The sequence below is a fragment of the Balaenoptera physalus genome, assembly GCF_965194825.1.
Source record: "Balaenoptera physalus genome assembly, chromosome: 5".
Taxonomy (NCBI): Eukaryota; Metazoa; Chordata; class Mammalia; order Artiodactyla; family Balaenopteridae; genus Balaenoptera; species Balaenoptera physalus.
This window is the reverse complement of record NC_138884.1, coordinates 78,697,756-78,716,552: the sequence shown is the minus strand read 5'-3', so window position 1 is coordinate 78,716,552 and position 18,797 is coordinate 78,697,756. Positions and strand designations below refer to the sequence as shown.

Below are 18,797 nucleotides of genomic sequence, written 5' to 3'. Positions count from 1 at the left end.
AAAACCGAGTAGCAATGCAAAACTACAGAATTAAATAAATAAATGCTCCAGTTAATAAGCACTAAAGAAGTTCCAGGAGGGAGAGACCGAAGGTTGGAGTGGTTGGTTGGGGAAACCTCAGAGAGAATATGTACTGAGTTGGGTTTTCTAAGATGGGCAAAGTTGCTGAGGTAGGGAGGAAAGGTGGCAGGTAGTTTGGAAAATAATGACTTAAATGGTGGCATTTCTCTCTGCCTTGGTTTCCCTAGCTACAGAATGCTAAAAACACATCTACGTTACATAGGTCTATTGTAAGAATTACTTAATGTAGAACATTTAGCCTAGCGCCTAGCATGTACTGAGTGCTCAATAAATGTCAGCTCATATTATTTTTAGGGCTGGAAGCGACCCTGGCTAAAATTTTTAAGGTCCCCACACAGTGATGAAAATGCCAATGAATTTAACACTTTATGATAAGTTGTCTTATGATACTGACGTAAGCTCCTTGAAGGCAGGAACCATGCTTTATATTTCTTTGGTGTCCCTGAAAGTGCCTAGCATACTGCAGAAAACTTATCAGATGTTGTTCTGAAGTTTTACTCTAATTGCCTTAGGGGCGATATCGGTAGTAGTCATTGTATAATGTCCCAGCAGTGCTACAATGTTGAAGTGTAAATTTAAATATCACTATCTTAGGAAAATAAAAATTTTTAAAGGGAATCAGTGGGAATATTAAAATTTGATACCGATTTTAGCCAAAACCCCATAACTTTATCAGGTAACTATAATATGAATTCAGAAACCCTAAACCTCACTGACCTGAAACAGCCTAGAAAACACGTGAAAAGTAAACACTGCACAGGACCCATCGGTGTCAGACAGCATCTGATTGACGTGACAGCGCCAGGCTTCTTCTTCATCATCGTACGCTACTGGCTGAAAAGCGGCTATGATGGCAGAGAGAAATGGTGATGGCAGAGGTGATGTCTGTGCTTCCGGAAAACCATCTTGCTCTTCTTCATCTTGACTGTTAATACAGATATCATCATCATAATACTATCGCAAAAGAATACACTCAATTACTTAAAATAGTTTGTCATCTAACATAGATTATTTTTTACCCATATATACACATTGATTTAGAAAATGTGCAACCACCTAAACTTTGTGAGAAAGCACAAACAAGCAGATTTTCTTACTCATCCTGTTCTTTCTAGCATCTTGTTCTTTCTTAGCATCTTTGGAATTAGAAATCTAATTTCACATGACCAGCTTACAACAGCTCAAGTCCTAGCATAGGCCAGGGCTATGGAATAATTTCTGTAACTTCTATGAATAATACAGATTAGAATGCTTTCATTTTAAATGGTCAATTTTGGAGGCTTTTTATTTGAACAGGCCCAGATTGACAATGATAATATTTTTAAAGTTTTTGTCATGTACTTTTATGTCAAGGGCTATATATTAGGTGCTTTATACAGATTGTTTTCATTCAATCTCCACTGCAACTTTAGGACAGTTAAGTACTATTATTATCTTGATTTTTTTACCAGTGAGGAAACAAAAAGTTCAGCGAAGTTAAATGATGTGCCTAGGCTACTGGGTAGGAAATGACAGAGCCAGAATTTGAAGCTAGGACTTCAAATGGGACCAAACCCAGTGTTAAAGCCATGACATATACTATAATGCCTAGCAGTATGGCAGTAACAGATCTGACTCAAAGAAACGTAAGGCCTGGCCATTTTCTTTGAGAAATTTATAATCCCCACAGTCAGATAATACATACAAAAATGAGACAATGGGAAAAGATGGAGATGTATTTGGGTTGGGCATCCTATAAAGATATGTGTGACTCTGGGTCTTAATATTGCGTATTTCACATTACAGGGTAATGTGAAGGCTTTATAGAAATTACGGAGCAATTCATATGGAAGAGAGGGATCTGAGAAGACTGCGGGGGGAAAAGATCAAAATGCAGCAGACATTTGAAGTGAAAAATTGTATCTCAAAAAGTTTAATTTTTTAAAATGTCACTGTGGTGATTGATTTGAACAAAATGTATCCTCTAAGCTTGAGTAGATATACCGCTATATTTAGTAAGGATGTTTAATTCTATTTCAACTTCAGTGCTTGGCCAAAGTCAGCTCTTTGGCTGCAGCCTTTTAGAAAGCCAGACAGCTGAGTATCTACCCCTGCATCATTTCTGGTCTCCCTTAACTTGTGTATGATCAATGAGTGAGTGATTGCATAGGCTACTGTCACATCCAAGTCAGTAATATGAACAAGGTGTGTCACCAAGATTTGTTGTTAACATCCAAATGTGCACTTTCAAGTGTAGGTAGGCATTCCAGATACGCTGAGAGTGAAAAATCTCCTCATGTGCTATGTATGTTAAAACTCAATTATCACTTGAAGTATTGATATAAATGAAAAGCTTTTATTGTAGGAGTAAAGCTCTGATATACTTGATTACTAACTATTAATTTTTATATAAAATAATTATCAAGGAGCTTCAGACTGTTGAATAGAAATACACTGATAGAGAGTGCATTAAATTAGATGTGCTTATAAAGAACATTATTTTGAGTCACAAATATTTATAAAATTAATTTAAAAAAAGCAAAGTAGTAGATGTAGATTATATCATAAGTCTCATCATTATAGAATTGTTTGGTATTTAAGTTACATAACAGCCACCAAACTTTCTTTTAAGAACTTTATGTAATAATTGATTATTCAATTTTGTCAGCCCATGAGTGAAAAAAAGTCCTATTTGAGAATTCAGCTATCACTTTGTGATAATTTTGAAGCTATGGTGCATAAACATTTAAAAGGAGCACTGTAACATCTGACAGTAGTAAGAAATGGTCACTTTTGCCCATTATATAAGTCAAACTTTAAAAATATGACTGTTGATAATAAAACTATAAAATAATTTTTGGAACCTATTTCAGATTTGTTCTGGTATCACAGAGTTCATTCCATGATTCTGATACTTGGTTCTGGCCATGGGCCAATATTGATTTTAACACTCGGCCATTTGGCATTTTGCCAAAATAGGTATTTGGTGTACTTCTAAATGCAGAATGCTACTCCCTATGTTCTGAGAATGGCCTACTTGTTTTTCTTTAAGTGAATGTCAATAATAGAAAATAAACCCATCGTAAAAATGAGGTAACTCATTTTACCTTGGAAACATACACAGGAATGAAAATCCGTTTACTAGAACAGAGGGTCATCTTTGGGAGGGGATAGGAGAGAAAATATCACCTCATTATTGTGTCTGTGATACTGTATTCTCACCTAGACAGCCCAGAGAAATCCGCTTCCTCTTCTTCACATCGTTCATCCAGTTCTTTCAGAGCTAAGGTGACATCTTCTTCACAGACTGACCCGGGGTAGCTCTCGGGAGCCGAAGGCTCTGGCATGTCAGTTTCCTCTAAATCAAGAATCCCTTGACACACGAGAGAATCCTGCTGTTCTTGAATAATATACGACTCTTCATCTTCAAAGGCTGTAAGAACTTGTTCCTCCTTTAATACTGAGCTTGTATCCTGTAAAACAATTATGTTTTTTATGGACTTGAAAAACATTAAAGAGAATTTTACCAACACAGAATAAATGACTATTGCCACCGACCTACATCTATTTTACTAGGCAGTCTTCATTTACACAGTTTAAGTGTTGGAATTTTTGGACTCTGATCATATAAAATTGATTTTTAAAAATATTTCCAGCGTTAAAATATTTTGAAATTAAAATGTATCACCTATTGCCACTTAGAAACATCATGGAGATCTTTTTTCTCCTACTAGGATTTAGGTGTTTACTTAGAAATATATCCTTATATAATACCTTCTCTCATACATATTCTAATTCTACGTAAGTATAACTTTGTGTTATTACTATAAATTCTCTCTTATTTGAAATGTCATTTCTTTCATTATGCTTGAACCTTATATCCAGTGAATCATGGATATAAGAAGGGGAGGTAATTCAAAATGGTTAACCCACTGGTCCTGTGGGGCTACCGTGAATCAAGAACAGGTCCTGACCAATCAGGAGGCTGCTGAACGAAAACAGCGAGGGCCACCTGACTGGTTTAAGTGAGCCGAACACCAGAGATGTTTTAATTTGCATGGACATTAGTTCAATCAGTTTGAAAGTAAGCACTAACAGTCTCACAGCTTTAGGAATAAAGATGAACTTCTTTCAGTACTTAGACCTAAGGTTACTACTTAGTTCTACAGTAGTTCCTTATCTCTTTTTCATGGATAAAAATAGAATTTTCCTTCCAAATTATGAAAAGTAAGTGAAATCCAGAGCCCCTGACTTCAGACCTCATCCATAAAATTCATGTATAAAATGAAGGATTTTGACCAGCTTCTGGGCTGGGTGCTCTGGGATAAATTAATAACTACAATTAGTGTGCAAACTAATAATGAGGTTAGGCTAATGGACAAATGATGGTAATATACAGTAGAGTATGGTACATGTAAGGTAAATATAAGTGATATACAGAGGACTACTGGTACTCAAAGAAGGGAGAGATCACATCTGGTTGAGGCAATGAAGACTAGTCTCTTTGGAGGAAACAACATACGGTGGGCTTTGATAAAGATGGGGTAGCAATAGTGCTATGGACCAAAAGTTTCTGTCCCCTCAAAATTCATATGTTGCAACCCTAACTCCCAATGGGATGGTATTAGAGGTAGGGGCCTTTGGGAGGTGATTAGGTCATGAGGGTAGAACCCTCAGGAATGGGGTTAGGACCCTTAGAAGAAGAGGACGGAGAGCTGGCTTGTTCCTCTTCCACCACGTGAGAACACAGCAAGAAGAGCTCCCAGGAAGAGAGCCCTCACCGGACAACGAATGGCTGGCACCTTGATCTTGGACTTCCTGGCCTCCAGAACTGTGAGAAATACATTTTATTGTTGATAAGCACCCCTGGTGACAGTATTTTGTTATAGCAGCCCAAGCTAAGATAGATGGTGTCTCAGGGAAAAGGACTTAGAAGATATCGAAGCCACAGAAACATGGCAGGAAAACACAAAGTGTACTAAGGGAACACTGGTCTGGAGATAGTTATGCAGGGAAAGCACAAACTCTTTGAGTCTTCACAGGATAGTACTTTATAAATAATATAGTATAATCATTCCTTAATTGCTCCAATAGCTTATATTCAATACACTCTATTTAAGGTTTCCATGTGAATTTTTTTCTTAAAGATCTGGCCATTAAAGGGGTAAGCATTAGTTATTTGGAAAGATATTTTTCCTTCTACGTATCATGTTGAAATAACCCACCAAACTTCTTAGTTTAATGCCGTCACTTTTCATTAGTGTACACCGGTATTTTGTTGTCATTTGTTCTTGAATAATAATTTGAAAATAGATGTTTTACCTAGAATTATTATTATATAGTATATGCTGAAATTTTCTAATAACACCTAGAATTCATGAAGAGAGTGCTTTTTGGTTAATGGAATGAATTCCACTATTATACACAGATGGTGAGAATCAAATTTTCTTGAACTTTACCTTATCACACAATGTCTGTCTCTCTCTCTCACACACACACACACGCACACTTCTATTCCAAGTTTCATTTCCTATAAGGAATAATTTCTGTCACACATGAATCGGTATCTAAACTATTATAGATAATAGAAGAAATCCCTCTGTGGAGGTTTCTCTGATAAACACAAGGACATAATCCCTTCTAGAGTAATTTGTATATATTATAGAGAAGGGAAGGACACACTGGGCTCTAAATTTTCTGTCTTGAGGTGGAATGCTTTAGCCTATTACGTTTTTTCTTCCCGATATTAACATAATTTAAAGGGAAAAATTCAAATAAACATTTCTAGGATTTTTTCTTTAGTTAGTTCATAAAATGTTTCATCTACTACAATTAATTGTATTCCTCTTCTTAAGAAACTGCTTTATAGCAATATGCATAGCATATGTAACTCATATATAACTCTATATAATAGAGTTATGGTTTTATTTCAATATATTAGTGCTTTCATACTTTTTTTAAAGGCACAATTTTGGGTCATTTAACACTGTTTGGCACACCAGGGAAAAATAAATTAGGCCATCATATCCAACAGATACAAACTTGAATCATTCTCTGGTGGACAGCCATTCTTTTGGTGATAATTTTAATGTCAACAGAACTATTTCTAAAAGAAATGGTACGATTCAAAAATATCTCCTTTATTCTTATCTGCCAGTGTCACAAAGTTTACAGTGATACTGAAATGCACTACTGTAAAAGGGAAAAAAACTAGTAAATTAAAGTGTTTTTCCTTCATTTAAAAAAAAGTATCCTCAGGAACTTTATAGTACCTCAGAAGTATGCCCATTAGATATTGTCGGATGAATGATCTCATCTGAAATAACACAATTTCCAATATGTGTGGAAATATATATGAATTTCCGATTCATTTCCAATAAATATGAATGATTTACAGGAGGTAGTTTACTCACCAACTATGATTACAGCTATTTTAATTACCAAAAATAAAAGATTTCCCTGTTTGTTAACTACACAAAATTAAAGCACATGACCATTAACCATACTGCTTTTGTTAAAAAGTTATTTCTAGTATCAGCCTGCTGTTTTCCATTGTTTCTAATGAGAATGTCTGTTGACCAGTAACATGCTATGAGGCACACCAGACACAGTAGTTTAGATTAACTAGTAGCTAATGCTCGGGTAACAAGCCTTCCAACACTGAAAGTAATATAGTCTACTTAAAGTGCAGCTCGGAACCCTGCCAGCTCCCCCCCGTAAACGTTTTCCTGTCCACGCACTCTGTCGGTTCAGGACCCCTTATCTCCTGCTGATATTCTTCTCGTTTGTCTCCTTATCTCAGCCTCCTCCAATCCTTCCTCCACAGCTCAGTCAGAGTCTTTACTAAAACACTGATCGGACTTTAACCTTCCTTGATGACAGACTGCAAGCTCCACGTGGCAGGTATAGGTACTAGAACCGACTTTCCCTTTTCCAGAGAAAAAGCCAAGATTGAAAAAAACACAATCAGATCATGTCCTCCTTCTGCTGAAAACCCTCCAATGGTTACCTGCTGTGTGGCCTCTAAGATTGCCCTTGAGGGCACCTGGCCCCCTCCAGCTCCTTCTCCCCGACTCCACTCTCAGGTTCACCGTGCTCCAGCCCCAAAGAGCTGGCTTGTGAGGTCATCAGACACACCAGGGCCTTTTCCACTCCTGTTTCTTGGGCCCTGAACATTCTTTCTCCACACCTTCGAGGGTTGGCTCCTTCTCGTCACTTGTTTCACCTCAAATGCCACCCTAGCTAACTTTCTCCCTTACCAAGTCCACATTACGGTCAGATTTTCTTAGTATGAATAGTAAGATGATCACTTTCAGATATATCATTTCTATTTTATCTGTTTTACCTGTTTATTATGTCTCTCCTACTAGAATTAAGCTCCATAAACCAGGAGCCTTTGCCTGTTTCACTCGGTGCTATGTGCCCATATGCCCAGGGCCTAGGACAGCACCCAGCGCATGGTAGGGGCTCAATAAATAAATATTGTTTAAATGTCTGACTGCCTGTGTGCCCCGTCTTCCCACGTCGGTATCTGGTACAGGGCTTGTCACATAACAGGCATCTCTGGGAAGAATGAAAATTCATGACTTCCTATCATCTCAAGATAAAGCGTGTCTTTAGCACGGCCTGCGGGACCCAGCATGTCTTAGACTCACCCGTCTCTCCTACTGCTACTCCCCTCCTCCTGCCATTTTATTCTCTAGAAGGACTGAATTTCCTGCTGCTGCCTGCACATTCCATGTTGCTTCACATGGCCATGTCTTTCTGCATGACGTCCCTCTGCCTGCAATGTCTCCATTGCCACGAAGCCCATCCTTTGCCACCATCACCCCTAATGCACAGCTGATCGGTTGTCCTTTGAGTTTTCCCAAAGCTTTGAGCATGTCTATTACTGAGTTTCTCTTATTGGCATGTAGTGCCCTTTTTTTTTTTTAAACCATCTCTGCCTCCCTTAATAGACAGTGGACACTCTGAGGATAGGGTAATGTCTTATTCATCTTTCTAGCACCTAATGGAATGTCCAGCATCTAGTAAATCTCAATAAATATTTGTTGAATTGAATTACCTAAACTTCAGCCGTACTAATATGAGCATTTAAAAAATTCCCCAAATGCCTTCATTTCAAAATATATCTGCTTACTGTAAAGATCTACAATACATTGTCAGTGTAATAAGAACATGAGATTTCAACTTACTCAGATAATAAGATCTAACAACTAGATTGGTCTAGATCTAATAACTACATTAATTTGGTTAACACTGAAAAAAATATAGTATTTTCCTAATACCAAGGCATAATAGCATATATGAGAGAGCTATAGCAATTACAGTTTAAAAAATATCTGTAATAATCTTAAAAAAAAAAAAAAAACTAAGAAAACTAATACTTACTTATTTTTGGTCAGTCATTAGCTTGGAATCTGGCTTACTTCTCACACGCCTTTCCAAAAAACATAATACTAGTAGTTCCAAAATCTTCCTAAAAGGTTTCATTTTAACCAACTGCTAACACAGCTGGCCTGAGGTTTTCATCCCAATTATAGCACCAATCACAAAAACCCAAATACAAAGCAAAAAGAGAAGAAAAAACAAAAGCGGTCCTTCAAAGAAGGCACAGCGCCACAGAAGATGCTCCCCATCCCCAGAGAAGCGCCTGCACATTAACCTCATCACATTCTGCAGCACAAAATGCTCATTAAAAACACTCAGGGTTATTTTTAACCTGTAGGTCATTTCCTTAATCTATCAAAGTTTTTGTTTTTTTTTTTTTTTCAATCATCAGATCTGACTATTTCACTTAAGACTATATCACTTAACCAACAGGTTAGAAATACTGGTAACAAATCAAATAATTAGCGTATCAGATGAAAACTCTTTCAAAAGAAAAGCAAGGGGTATAACGGATTGCTAAAAAGAGCCCAGATTGGCCATGCACCAGCCCCCATGTCTCCCCACCTCAGGCAGCTGGCTGTTAGCATTATCTAGAGAAGCTTCCAAACTTGGGGTCTCATCTCTGATTTGCAGCACTTCTTCTGCTGAGATGCTGCCCGTGGAATCTTGAGACTGAAGAAGTAAATCAGGCTGGTCTGGCATGGTTTCATCTGCAGCAGAATCATTGTTTAACTAAAAAGAGAGACAGTAAAATAAGGAATTCATTTATGAGTCAGTGGCGGTCACAAAGGCCACAAGAAACATTCTATGTTGTAAGACATTCTGGGGCCATAGTTATAAAGAGCTCCTTTGACTTCCTAAAATTACTTTTTCCCCTCATTTCAGTCTATGCCAGAATTGGTGCTGTGAACCAAGCAGCTAACCCATCAGCAGAAATGAAGTGTCCGTTAACAAGGGTTCAATTTTGCTAAATAAAGACTACCAAAGTGAAAGAGCTCCTTGTGACTGTGTTAATCTTGACCTAAAATTCTTATTTTTACAGCGACGTCTCGTGCTTGCAGTTGGTCTAAGGACTCGTGAAGGGGACGCTTTCACCTCCCCCGTGGCTTTGGCGCCAAACACTCAGTGGATTCTCAAGAAGCAGCGTTAACTGGGAAGCAGGCACATAAGTCTGAACTGGCCATTCACTTATTTAAGCAAAAATCAATACCACAAAACTTCAGTAAGACGTAAAGAATTAGGACAATAAATTTGTAATGGCAGACCAGCCTCAGTGGGTTTATGTTCTAAGAAAATATTACAATTTTTCCTCTTTTAAACAGGGCTATACATTTTTTTTTTTTTTTTAGGAATTATTTTTTAGGTGTGAAATGGTACTGTGATTATGATTTTATTTTATTTTTTTGTATTTTTTAAAAGTAGACATTTTATTTAATATTTAGATACACTTTTTTTCTTTTTAAAAATTTTAATTTAATTTTTTTTTATTAAAAAAGAAATTAGCAGGTTCTTATTGGTTATCCATTTTATACATATTAGTGTATACATGTCAATCCCAATCTCCCAATTCATCCCACCACCACCCCCCTCCCGCCACTTTCCCCTGCTTGGTGTCCATACGTTTGTTCTCTACATCTGTGTCTCAGTTTCTGCCCATGCAGAGTTATACATTTTTAACGGTCAATATTTAACATGAGAAAAATCAAGTTCATGATTCAGAACAGATAAAGGCAAAAACTGATTTTTTTTTTTCCCTGTGAGGAGGAATCAGCTTCAAATTCTTTTTTAATTTCACTACCACTATGACTAGGGTCGGCCTTCTAAGGAGACAGTCAGCTCTGCCCTGAGGCTCTCATGGGAGCGACCCTTGCTAAGCACTTACTCTACTGTACTCCCCATGAAATTCCCATGAGGCAGGTACTGCAGGTACTACTGGGAGAGGGCAGGTAACGACCGCAATTACACAGCAGGTTGGTGGCAGGATGCCAGCCTCTGAGCCTCTAGTCTGGCTCCGGGGAGAGCCTGGGCCTTCTTCAGTGAGTCGCTGCTACCAGCAACTCACTGTTCCTTTAAATGCACACAGTCCCTGGAGAAGACTGTCCCTTAGGTAGCATGCAGACCGCCTGGCTCAAATGCACTTACTAGCTGTGTGTCCTGGGACAAGTCACTTAATCTACAGAACTGCTGTAACTGCTTGTGTGGTTGGGGGGACAGTTATAGTGACTAATCCACGTAAAACACCTTGCCCAGGCCCTGATGAATCTCAAACACTCAGCGAGTGGTAACTACCGCTACTGATATCAGCAACACCTTATCACTTAATACGTGATAGGGAGTTAGTGGAAAGACATATTGGGGTAACGGTGAGATGCCAAAACAGGAGAGGCGACAGGAAGCCAACCACAAGCTGACAAGTGTACATGCTCGCTGTCTCAAGCCAACTCAGCCCGGCCATTCAACAGCACTGCCAGGGCTCTACCAGCAGACCGAGTGTGATGCGAATGGGCCCAATTGAAGAGAGGCATGTACAGGGCCTCATGTAAGAGCGCTGTAACTGTAGCTGCCGCCTGGTCTTCACTAGCTGACTCCTCGTCACGTGGGCCCCGGTGGCTCATCCACACCCCTTCTCTCTCCTCGTTCTGCCACCTTCAAGCTCCAAACCAGCTACCACTGCGTGTTCGGTGCCCCCCTCAATCCACAGTTCTGCACGGACAGACTACTCCTGCAGCCTTCATTTTCTCATCTCTCTCTGTCTCTCTCTCTCTGAATATCTGCCATCTGGCCCTTGGAATACAAGTCAGAACCTCCATATAACTGACTTGATCTCGCAAAGAGAGCGAAGCTGCGCTCCATCTTTCCACGCTGACGAGGAAAGGAAAGCAGGTGGAGAATTAAGCAGTGCTGGTGCTCACACCGATACCAAAACATGTATCATTCAAGGCGAGGGCCTCTAAGAGTGCCCAGCGCAGCTCACTGTTACCAGGAGAGAAGCAACAGAACATACGTTTCAGCGGCTAAGCAGCGCACAGTATCGAATGTTTAGTTCTGTCATGAATAATGGAACACGGCATTGCGGCTACAATTTTGTATTTTCATTTCAGTGTGTGCATTTCACCCGCACTGAAATGAAAATCACCATATAGGGAAACAGTAATTACTAAGTTGGAAGGTAGGAGAAAGAGGAGGCCAGCTGTCACTGTACGAAAAGGTCACTGTACCATCTGCGTGCGTGAGAGTATCTGGCTTGCTGTGAGTGCTGCTTCTTCTTCCGAGGACTCGTCCGTATCCTCCTGGTTTGTCAGGTTCAGGCTGGGGGTGCTGCTGGAACACTGGTACTCCTGGAGGGATGGTGTGTCCCCTTTGTCAATACTGTCCAGTGAGCGCCTGCGGACTCCCCAGTTGAAATTGTCCATGCTTTCGCCCTGGAAAAGCAAGACATCGTTTCTAAGACCTCAAATACGTGCTTATAAATATAGGAAAGGCAATACAGCAGGAAAACATACACCAAGATGAGAAATACTTAATGCATCATCATAAGCAGAGTTTCAATCAGCCCTTCAATTTCTTGAAACTTTTAAAACATCATTCAATATTTATTTAAAGGGATCAAAATATTTGGTCAATGACCTGTTTTAACTAAAGAATTCTCTTGACTTTCTATCCTATATTACTGGGGACCAACTAAATCTACTACCTAGGCCATTTCTATTCTAATACACAAACACAGATGAGACCACAAGGAAGACAAATACATCACAGATGACAACAAATAAACAATCCACAACACCAGGCTGCAACTTACCTGCAGCTCCTGGTTAGCAAAAAGGAAAACACACAGAATTAGAAAGAACGAAGACAAACATGTAAATATACACTACACTTTTGGGGAAAACTCTTTGTGATTTCTCAAACCCAAAGACTGATTCAAGCTCTGGATTAAGCTTTGTGCAGGAAGCCAACATGTGATTTAAACTACTTTTTTATGCAAAATATATTGTGAAAAAGTCAGAGACAGACACTTAAAACAACATTTCTATGATACACTTTGGCAACACAAACTTTAGGAAAATCTTCAAAATTTACATAGATTTAATGCTGGATACAATGTAAAACTGACTTAAAATACCCACATTCAGTTGACAACATACAGGTTCACAATTATTTTAGACTGTAGCATGGTTCTGGCTAAACCCAATGGTCATTTTTTGCTACAAAGTAGTTTAAAATCAAGATCATAGTTATCAAAACATAACCTTTGCCAATCTCAAAAGGTCAATAGGAAATAAGACAAATTTCAATTTCGCCCCACTTACGGATTTATATAAGCTAACGTTTCTGTTATTCCAAGCTGATCCTCCTTTTGTAAGGATATAACTCTTAGGCTCCTCTTTCTTAAGCCCTGATGACAAATTACAGTGTGTTGGCTAGCAAAATATGACTTATGTGTATTCCTTTACTCAAGAGGGATTGTCCAGAATAGAGGTTTTCAGATTTTTTTTTTTTTTTTAAATAAAGCAGAGGAATACTCATGTCAAATGAAATTTACGACGGAAGTCAACTGTGCAAAACTGATGAACAAAACCAGGGCTGCTCCGGTTGAAAAAGGTGGCCAGGAGTCCTCGGATCTTTCCCTATTTCTCAGGTATCCTAGAAGCCCTAAGGCTCTGCAGGTCAGAGTTTGAAAGCCACCTTCCTAGAATATATCATTTCAAATATTACGATGTAGCATAACACATAATAATGGCAACAGCCCTTGATATATATCTGGTGAATGAATGAATACACACTGTGGGCTTTCAAGGTTGGGGGATATTTTAGAAGTTTCATCAGCAGTTAAGTTTGTTTTGTAGCAAAGTACTTCCTGTTACCATGTTCGAAGCAAGACTACCTTTAGGTTTTAGAAAATCTCTATCATTTGATTTGGCCTAATTATGAAGCATAAATTAGCACCACCCTCCCCAAATTACTGTGACTTGAATGAAAGATAGAACTACAATAAGCATCTTTCATTCCTTCTAAGGTTCTATTCAAAAGTCATATTCATTACTATGGACATTTCAGAGTACTGGATGAACCTGAAAGCATTTACAGTGTTCTTTAAAAAAAAAAAAAAAGGCAAACAAAAAGAAAGAAACTGACCATTACAAAAATGTCAAGAGTCAGCCTTTAGAGATTCTAAATTCTGCGCTGAAAAAAGCAAGTAACTACAGAAGAATTTAAAGTGGCTCATGCCCGTGAGGTAGGGCAGCAGGTCTCTTGAACCCACCACAATTCCTTGCCTGATTGTGCAAGTTTGTCCAATTTCCTACAACATGTTTTTCAAACTGTGGGAGCGACATCAATTTTAGAGGCTGGTGATGTGCTCTTTTTTTAAAAAAAAAACTGAAATGAAAGGAATAGAAAATATCACTGTGCATAGCATAGAGTAAGGATGCATATTCTTGAAACTTTTATTTTAAAGGTGCGTCCATATATATACACTTGGATGTGATATAAAATGTACTAGCAATGGCCACAGTTAAAAAAAAAAAGTTTAAAGCCACTGCCCTATAAGATGCTGAATAATACTTGTTCTTGGGCTCCTGTGAACCTGCCCAGTGGTGTCTTTGGGAACATGGCAAACAATGACATAGGAGCCTGTGCCGCCCCTCAGCCAGTGTAAGGGCGTCTGCTGATCTCTGAGGCACCATGGTCGTACCCTCATATCTGCAGGGGTGGGGGGCCTGGGGGGCCAAAGCACACAGGAGGACCTCCCTAAACTGGCTTCCTATCCACAGCTAACGGTGTGACGTGGCAGAAGCCATTACATTTTATTCCTCCACTTCACCTATACGAGCCAAAGGAAACATCCCTTCAAGAGGGTTGATGAATGCATGCAAGTTCTATGAGTGATTTTAATGTCTTTGGACAGAGATATATCAGTGACACGGTATGGATACTTGACAGTAAGGCATTTGGGGCTCTTGAAGACAGACATTTATAACAATTTTAGAATGAACATTTTTGTGATCTGTTTGATGTAAACTTTTCAGATTTAGGAGACTGTTGTTTAGGGGACTGACATGAGCTACAGGAATAGGTCCTGAACAGCCTAACACAACCAGGGCAATGGGCAATCCTATTCTCTTTGCCACAATGATTGGTTTAGAAATTGGCAAATGTCCCAACTTGGGCCAATGAGATGTGACAAGAAGTGTGCTAAAAGCATTTGGAGAGTAACTTCTTTACTTTCATGAGAGCATTTCTGGAAGTGACCCCTGCTTCCTCTTAACACTGCTGTGTGTGGACATAACCAAGGTCGTCTGAGGTGAAGCTGACTTGCAGAGAAGGGCAGAGCCTACAGAATTGCAGAGAAACAGCCGGAAACCTCACTGAGCCTTATCTAAAATAAGCTCTAACTCTGGACTAGCTCAGTTCTGGGAGCGTAAATCTACTTTCTGAGTTGGATTTTCCATTTAGGAAGCATCTAAACTGACACAACTATCAACTTTCTCTAAACGGAGTCAATATCAAGGACAAAGTCCTTGGTATTGAATGAAATGAGGCATTTGAGAGAGCTGGCTCCAACCTAAAGAAGAAAGTGATGATCAATGTCATAGGCAGAATCTCAGCCATAGGAAAGTGTTCTAGAAGAGAGCCAAAGGCGCCTTAATCGTCAATTTAGTTTCAGGGCTACCCTCTTTAAAGTTGTCGAATAATTTTTTTAAAAATAACTAATTTTATTTTATTTTTTAAATTAAATTTAATTTTTTTGGTCACGCTGCTCGGCATTCAGGATCTTGGTTCCCTGACCAGGGATCGAACCTGTGCCCCCTGCAGTGGAAGCGTGGAATCCTAACCACTGGACTGCCAGGGAATTCCCCATGTCTGACATATTTAAATGTAATTTTTACTATTCTGCTGCACATTAATTTGTATAATTCATGCAAACATTTAAGTCTAAGCGCACCCTCAATTAAAAAAAATACTTTTGAAGAAATCCATTTTTACTCTATATTTTTAAATATAAAGATGAAAAATTAGATGTTCCTTTTATTTCAGATTTATTCTGCTATACCTAACTGTACTAATCATGTTTAGTTCCCAGTTTAGATTTTTACCTTTTGACCTTACACTGCCCTTAATCAGGAAAGATCCTGTGGTTAAATCCTTCAGTTTCATGCAGTTGTTAACTATTCTATAAATATTATAAAATGAAAGCCCATATCCTTACCTCTGCATCTTCCAACTCAACATCTAAAAAGTCAAAATCCTTAAAAACGCCAAACTGTTGTTCACTGCTGTTATCTTCCACAGCTACTTCTTCCTCTTGAATTATGTCCTCTGTTGCAGAAATGAGGCTAGTCTGTTGGTCCCCGACTTCCAAATCCTCATTAGAAGAAAATACAACCTGACCCCCAGCCAAAAACAAAGCAAAACAAAACAAAACAGAAAAAGGCCATCCATCAGCTTTGTCACTCTGAATATGGGACATCAGTGCCCTAAGAGCCATTGCAGGCCTCATCTGTCAATGAGCTCAGAGCTTCAATTTGGTCTAATGTCTACCTGGGTGTATGCTTAATTAGCATAGCGGCCAAGTGTCAGAGAGGCAAGTAATAGTTTTTTCATTCTCAGTCAACACCGTAAGTAAGGTAAGTTAGAAAAGGCAAGCAAGGAGACACAATAATTTCCATTTCTTCATGGACTAACATGATTTTTAAAACCTTTACACAGGTTTTCATGATTACTCACTGATGGATTCTTCGGAAGACCAGACTCTGGACCACAGAGAGAAAGCACATTCATTAGCTTTTCTCTTGTTCTTCGCTAAGGAGAAGGAAAATGCAAACGTTACGATTCTTGATAAAATAAGACAAATTCTCAAGTTCTCATACATAGAATAAAATGGATTCTTCTATTCTATGAACCTTTTTTTTCATCTTTTCTAAAAATTTTATTTTATTTATTTTTTATACAGCAGGTTCTTATTCTATGAACTTTTATGTACCTGTGATAACTGTGGCCTCTTCCAACTAACAGGCACCAAGGCATTAGAATTAGAACCAGAAGAAGTTGAGGAAGTGCTTCTCGTCACAGCAATCACTTTCGGCTTCCCGTTTCTTCCAGCTGCGCTATGCTGATCACCATATTTATTTCCAATAATTGGTGTCTACACAGAAATAAAACGCCAGTGTTTGACTCAAATAATTCAACATAAATGGGTTAATAGTGTATCTATAATGACATTTTTTATAAACAGCCAAAAAAAACAGCATAAGGAGAAAAATTACTTAGCATAAGGCAGATACTACAAAAATCAAAGGTAATGATGATATCTTTTTTTTTAAATCGTAAGATTTCACTTTATTGGGAACAAGTCTCTGAGGAGATAATTGGAGAACTTATTCCTACTTTAAATACAGATCTGCTCTCTTTAAAAACTACCATCTTCACCTTTCCCCCTGTGATTATAAAATAGGTCCTCTTTGAAAGCTCAGAAAATATGAAAATGATTTTAAAAAATCACCTGTCATCTCACCACTCAGACTTAATGTCTATTAATATTTTGGTGTTTTTTTGATGCAGGTTGTTAAGTGTGCTTCAATAAGGTGCTTTTGCAAATATTCCAGATAAGTAACAACTTCAAAGAGAAAGCTATCTACATGTCTTACTGCAAATCGGATATATAACATTTCCAAAATTTATTTCCGTAAAATTCCATGATGAGCCCAAACTTTGGATGATCCAAAACATGTGTATTTACTTGGCTTTGTGAAGTGTCTCAAATTCGCATTTGAATATAATTTTAAGCTCACCTGCATGTCACACAAGTCCCCTTATGATCTGGTTCCTGCTTATCTCCCCAACTTCAGCCTCCACCACTCCCTCCTGAACTTCACACTCCAGCAGAGCTGAACTTGCTCCCCAGGCATGTGGTGCCTTTGTGGACCTATGTGTTGGCACATGTCACCTCCTCTGCATGGAACACGCACCAAGCAAACCCCTAATCACTTTGAACGTTGCCTCCAGACTTCCAAGGAGGCCTGTGCTGACACCACCACCACCTCTGGGTAATTATACGTGGACATTTACCAGGTGATGGTGACTGTTTCTGTGCCTCTCTCCCCCTGCTATACGGGAGGCCCTGGACTGAGTGTGACTCACCACTGCTCCTCTAGTATATCTCCAGTGCCTACACAGAGCAGGTACTTGGGAATTTTTTGACGAAACAAATTGAAATTAACTTTGTGATACAGATCAAATGTTCTGAGGATTCCTATCACTGTTTTAAACAAAATAATTGTGACACCATCATTTTCTGACTCAGAAGAACAGCAAAGCCCAGTTTCTCTATCATATTCCCATTCTATGTATTCCATGTTACAAATTCTCAGGTGATCGTAACCAAAACATTGGCAGTAAACATACTTTCTATCTTAAAAAAATAATCAATAAGCTCTGGATAAATTCTAATATCAAGACTAAACTGCAAAAAAATTTTTAATCTATATAATCCTAATCAATTAAAACATGAGTAGATCTTCAGCTGTTATCTTTCTCAACTCCCCCCCCCTCCCTAATACTTGATCAATAACTCCTCTCTTGAAAAATTCCTGCCTTGGCTTGTGAAAGACCACTTCAATGGCACCAAAGCCAACAAAAGTGGGCTGAGTTTCTGGCGGAAAAAAACAAAACGGACGCTTTCCGCAGGGTCAAAAAATTTTTGCATGAGATTTGTATCGATATTAATATGTAACATAGGGCTCAGGTTCCCTCCGGACTGGGGGGCCCTGCCTCAGTCTAGCCCTAAAACGTAGGGCTTCTCAAATCTCAGCTTATTTTAGCCTCATTTTTCCTTCCATGATTTCAACCATCCACCTATATGACACTGAAAACCCTTAAACTTTTTCCTTCCGCCCAAGTTTTCCTCTAAAACTTCAGATCTCTTTAGGTAATCAGCACCTCCGTCAGTATGTTTTTTAGTCTCTTCAGAGCCAGTATACCCAAGACTGAGCTCATCACGCCCTCCTTCCCTGCTAAGACCTGTTCTCCCTGCATTTCCATTCCCTTTGAAAGGTACCAACACTCACCAAGTTGTCACAGCAACTGTCCTTGTCTCTTCCTTACTTAGCACCTGCTCTCCTTCCCATCAAACCCCATCAATTACTTCCTCAGACTTCTGAAAACCATCCCTTCCCTCTTTGTTTCCTCTGCAGTTGCCTAGGGACACAGTCCAACATTATCTTTTACCCAAATTACTCTAACAGATTCCTTAAAAATTTCCACCCCGCTCCTCCCTGGTCTGTTTTCTATCCTGTTGCCAGAGTGATCTTCCTAAAATGCAAATCCTAATATTTCCTATTCCA

At 38.8% G+C, this 18,797-nt stretch overlaps 1 protein-coding gene across 11 annotated transcripts in view; it reads right to left on the bottom strand.

Moving 5' to 3' along the window:
- FRYL (FRY like transcription coactivator) overlaps window positions 1-18,797 on the bottom strand; it is a 295,730-nt gene that overhangs the window by 14,686 nt on the left and 262,247 nt on the right. For all 11 annotated transcript variants that reach the window (XM_082462445.1, XM_082462454.1, XM_082462452.1 and 8 more), the window contains 7 exons: window positions 16,439-16,600; window positions 16,183-16,257; window positions 15,665-15,841; window positions 11,670-11,873; window positions 9,016-9,183; window positions 3,283-3,533; window positions 799-1,006 (listed from right to left, as the gene is read on the bottom strand). In XM_082462445.1, coding sequence (XP_082318571.1) covers window positions 799-1,006; window positions 3,283-3,533; window positions 9,016-9,183; window positions 11,670-11,873; window positions 15,665-15,841; window positions 16,183-16,257; window positions 16,439-16,600 — 1,245 coding nt within the window. The remainder of the gene's footprint in view (window positions 1-798; window positions 1,007-3,282; window positions 3,534-9,015; window positions 9,184-11,669; window positions 11,874-15,664; window positions 15,842-16,182; window positions 16,258-16,438; window positions 16,601-18,797) is intronic.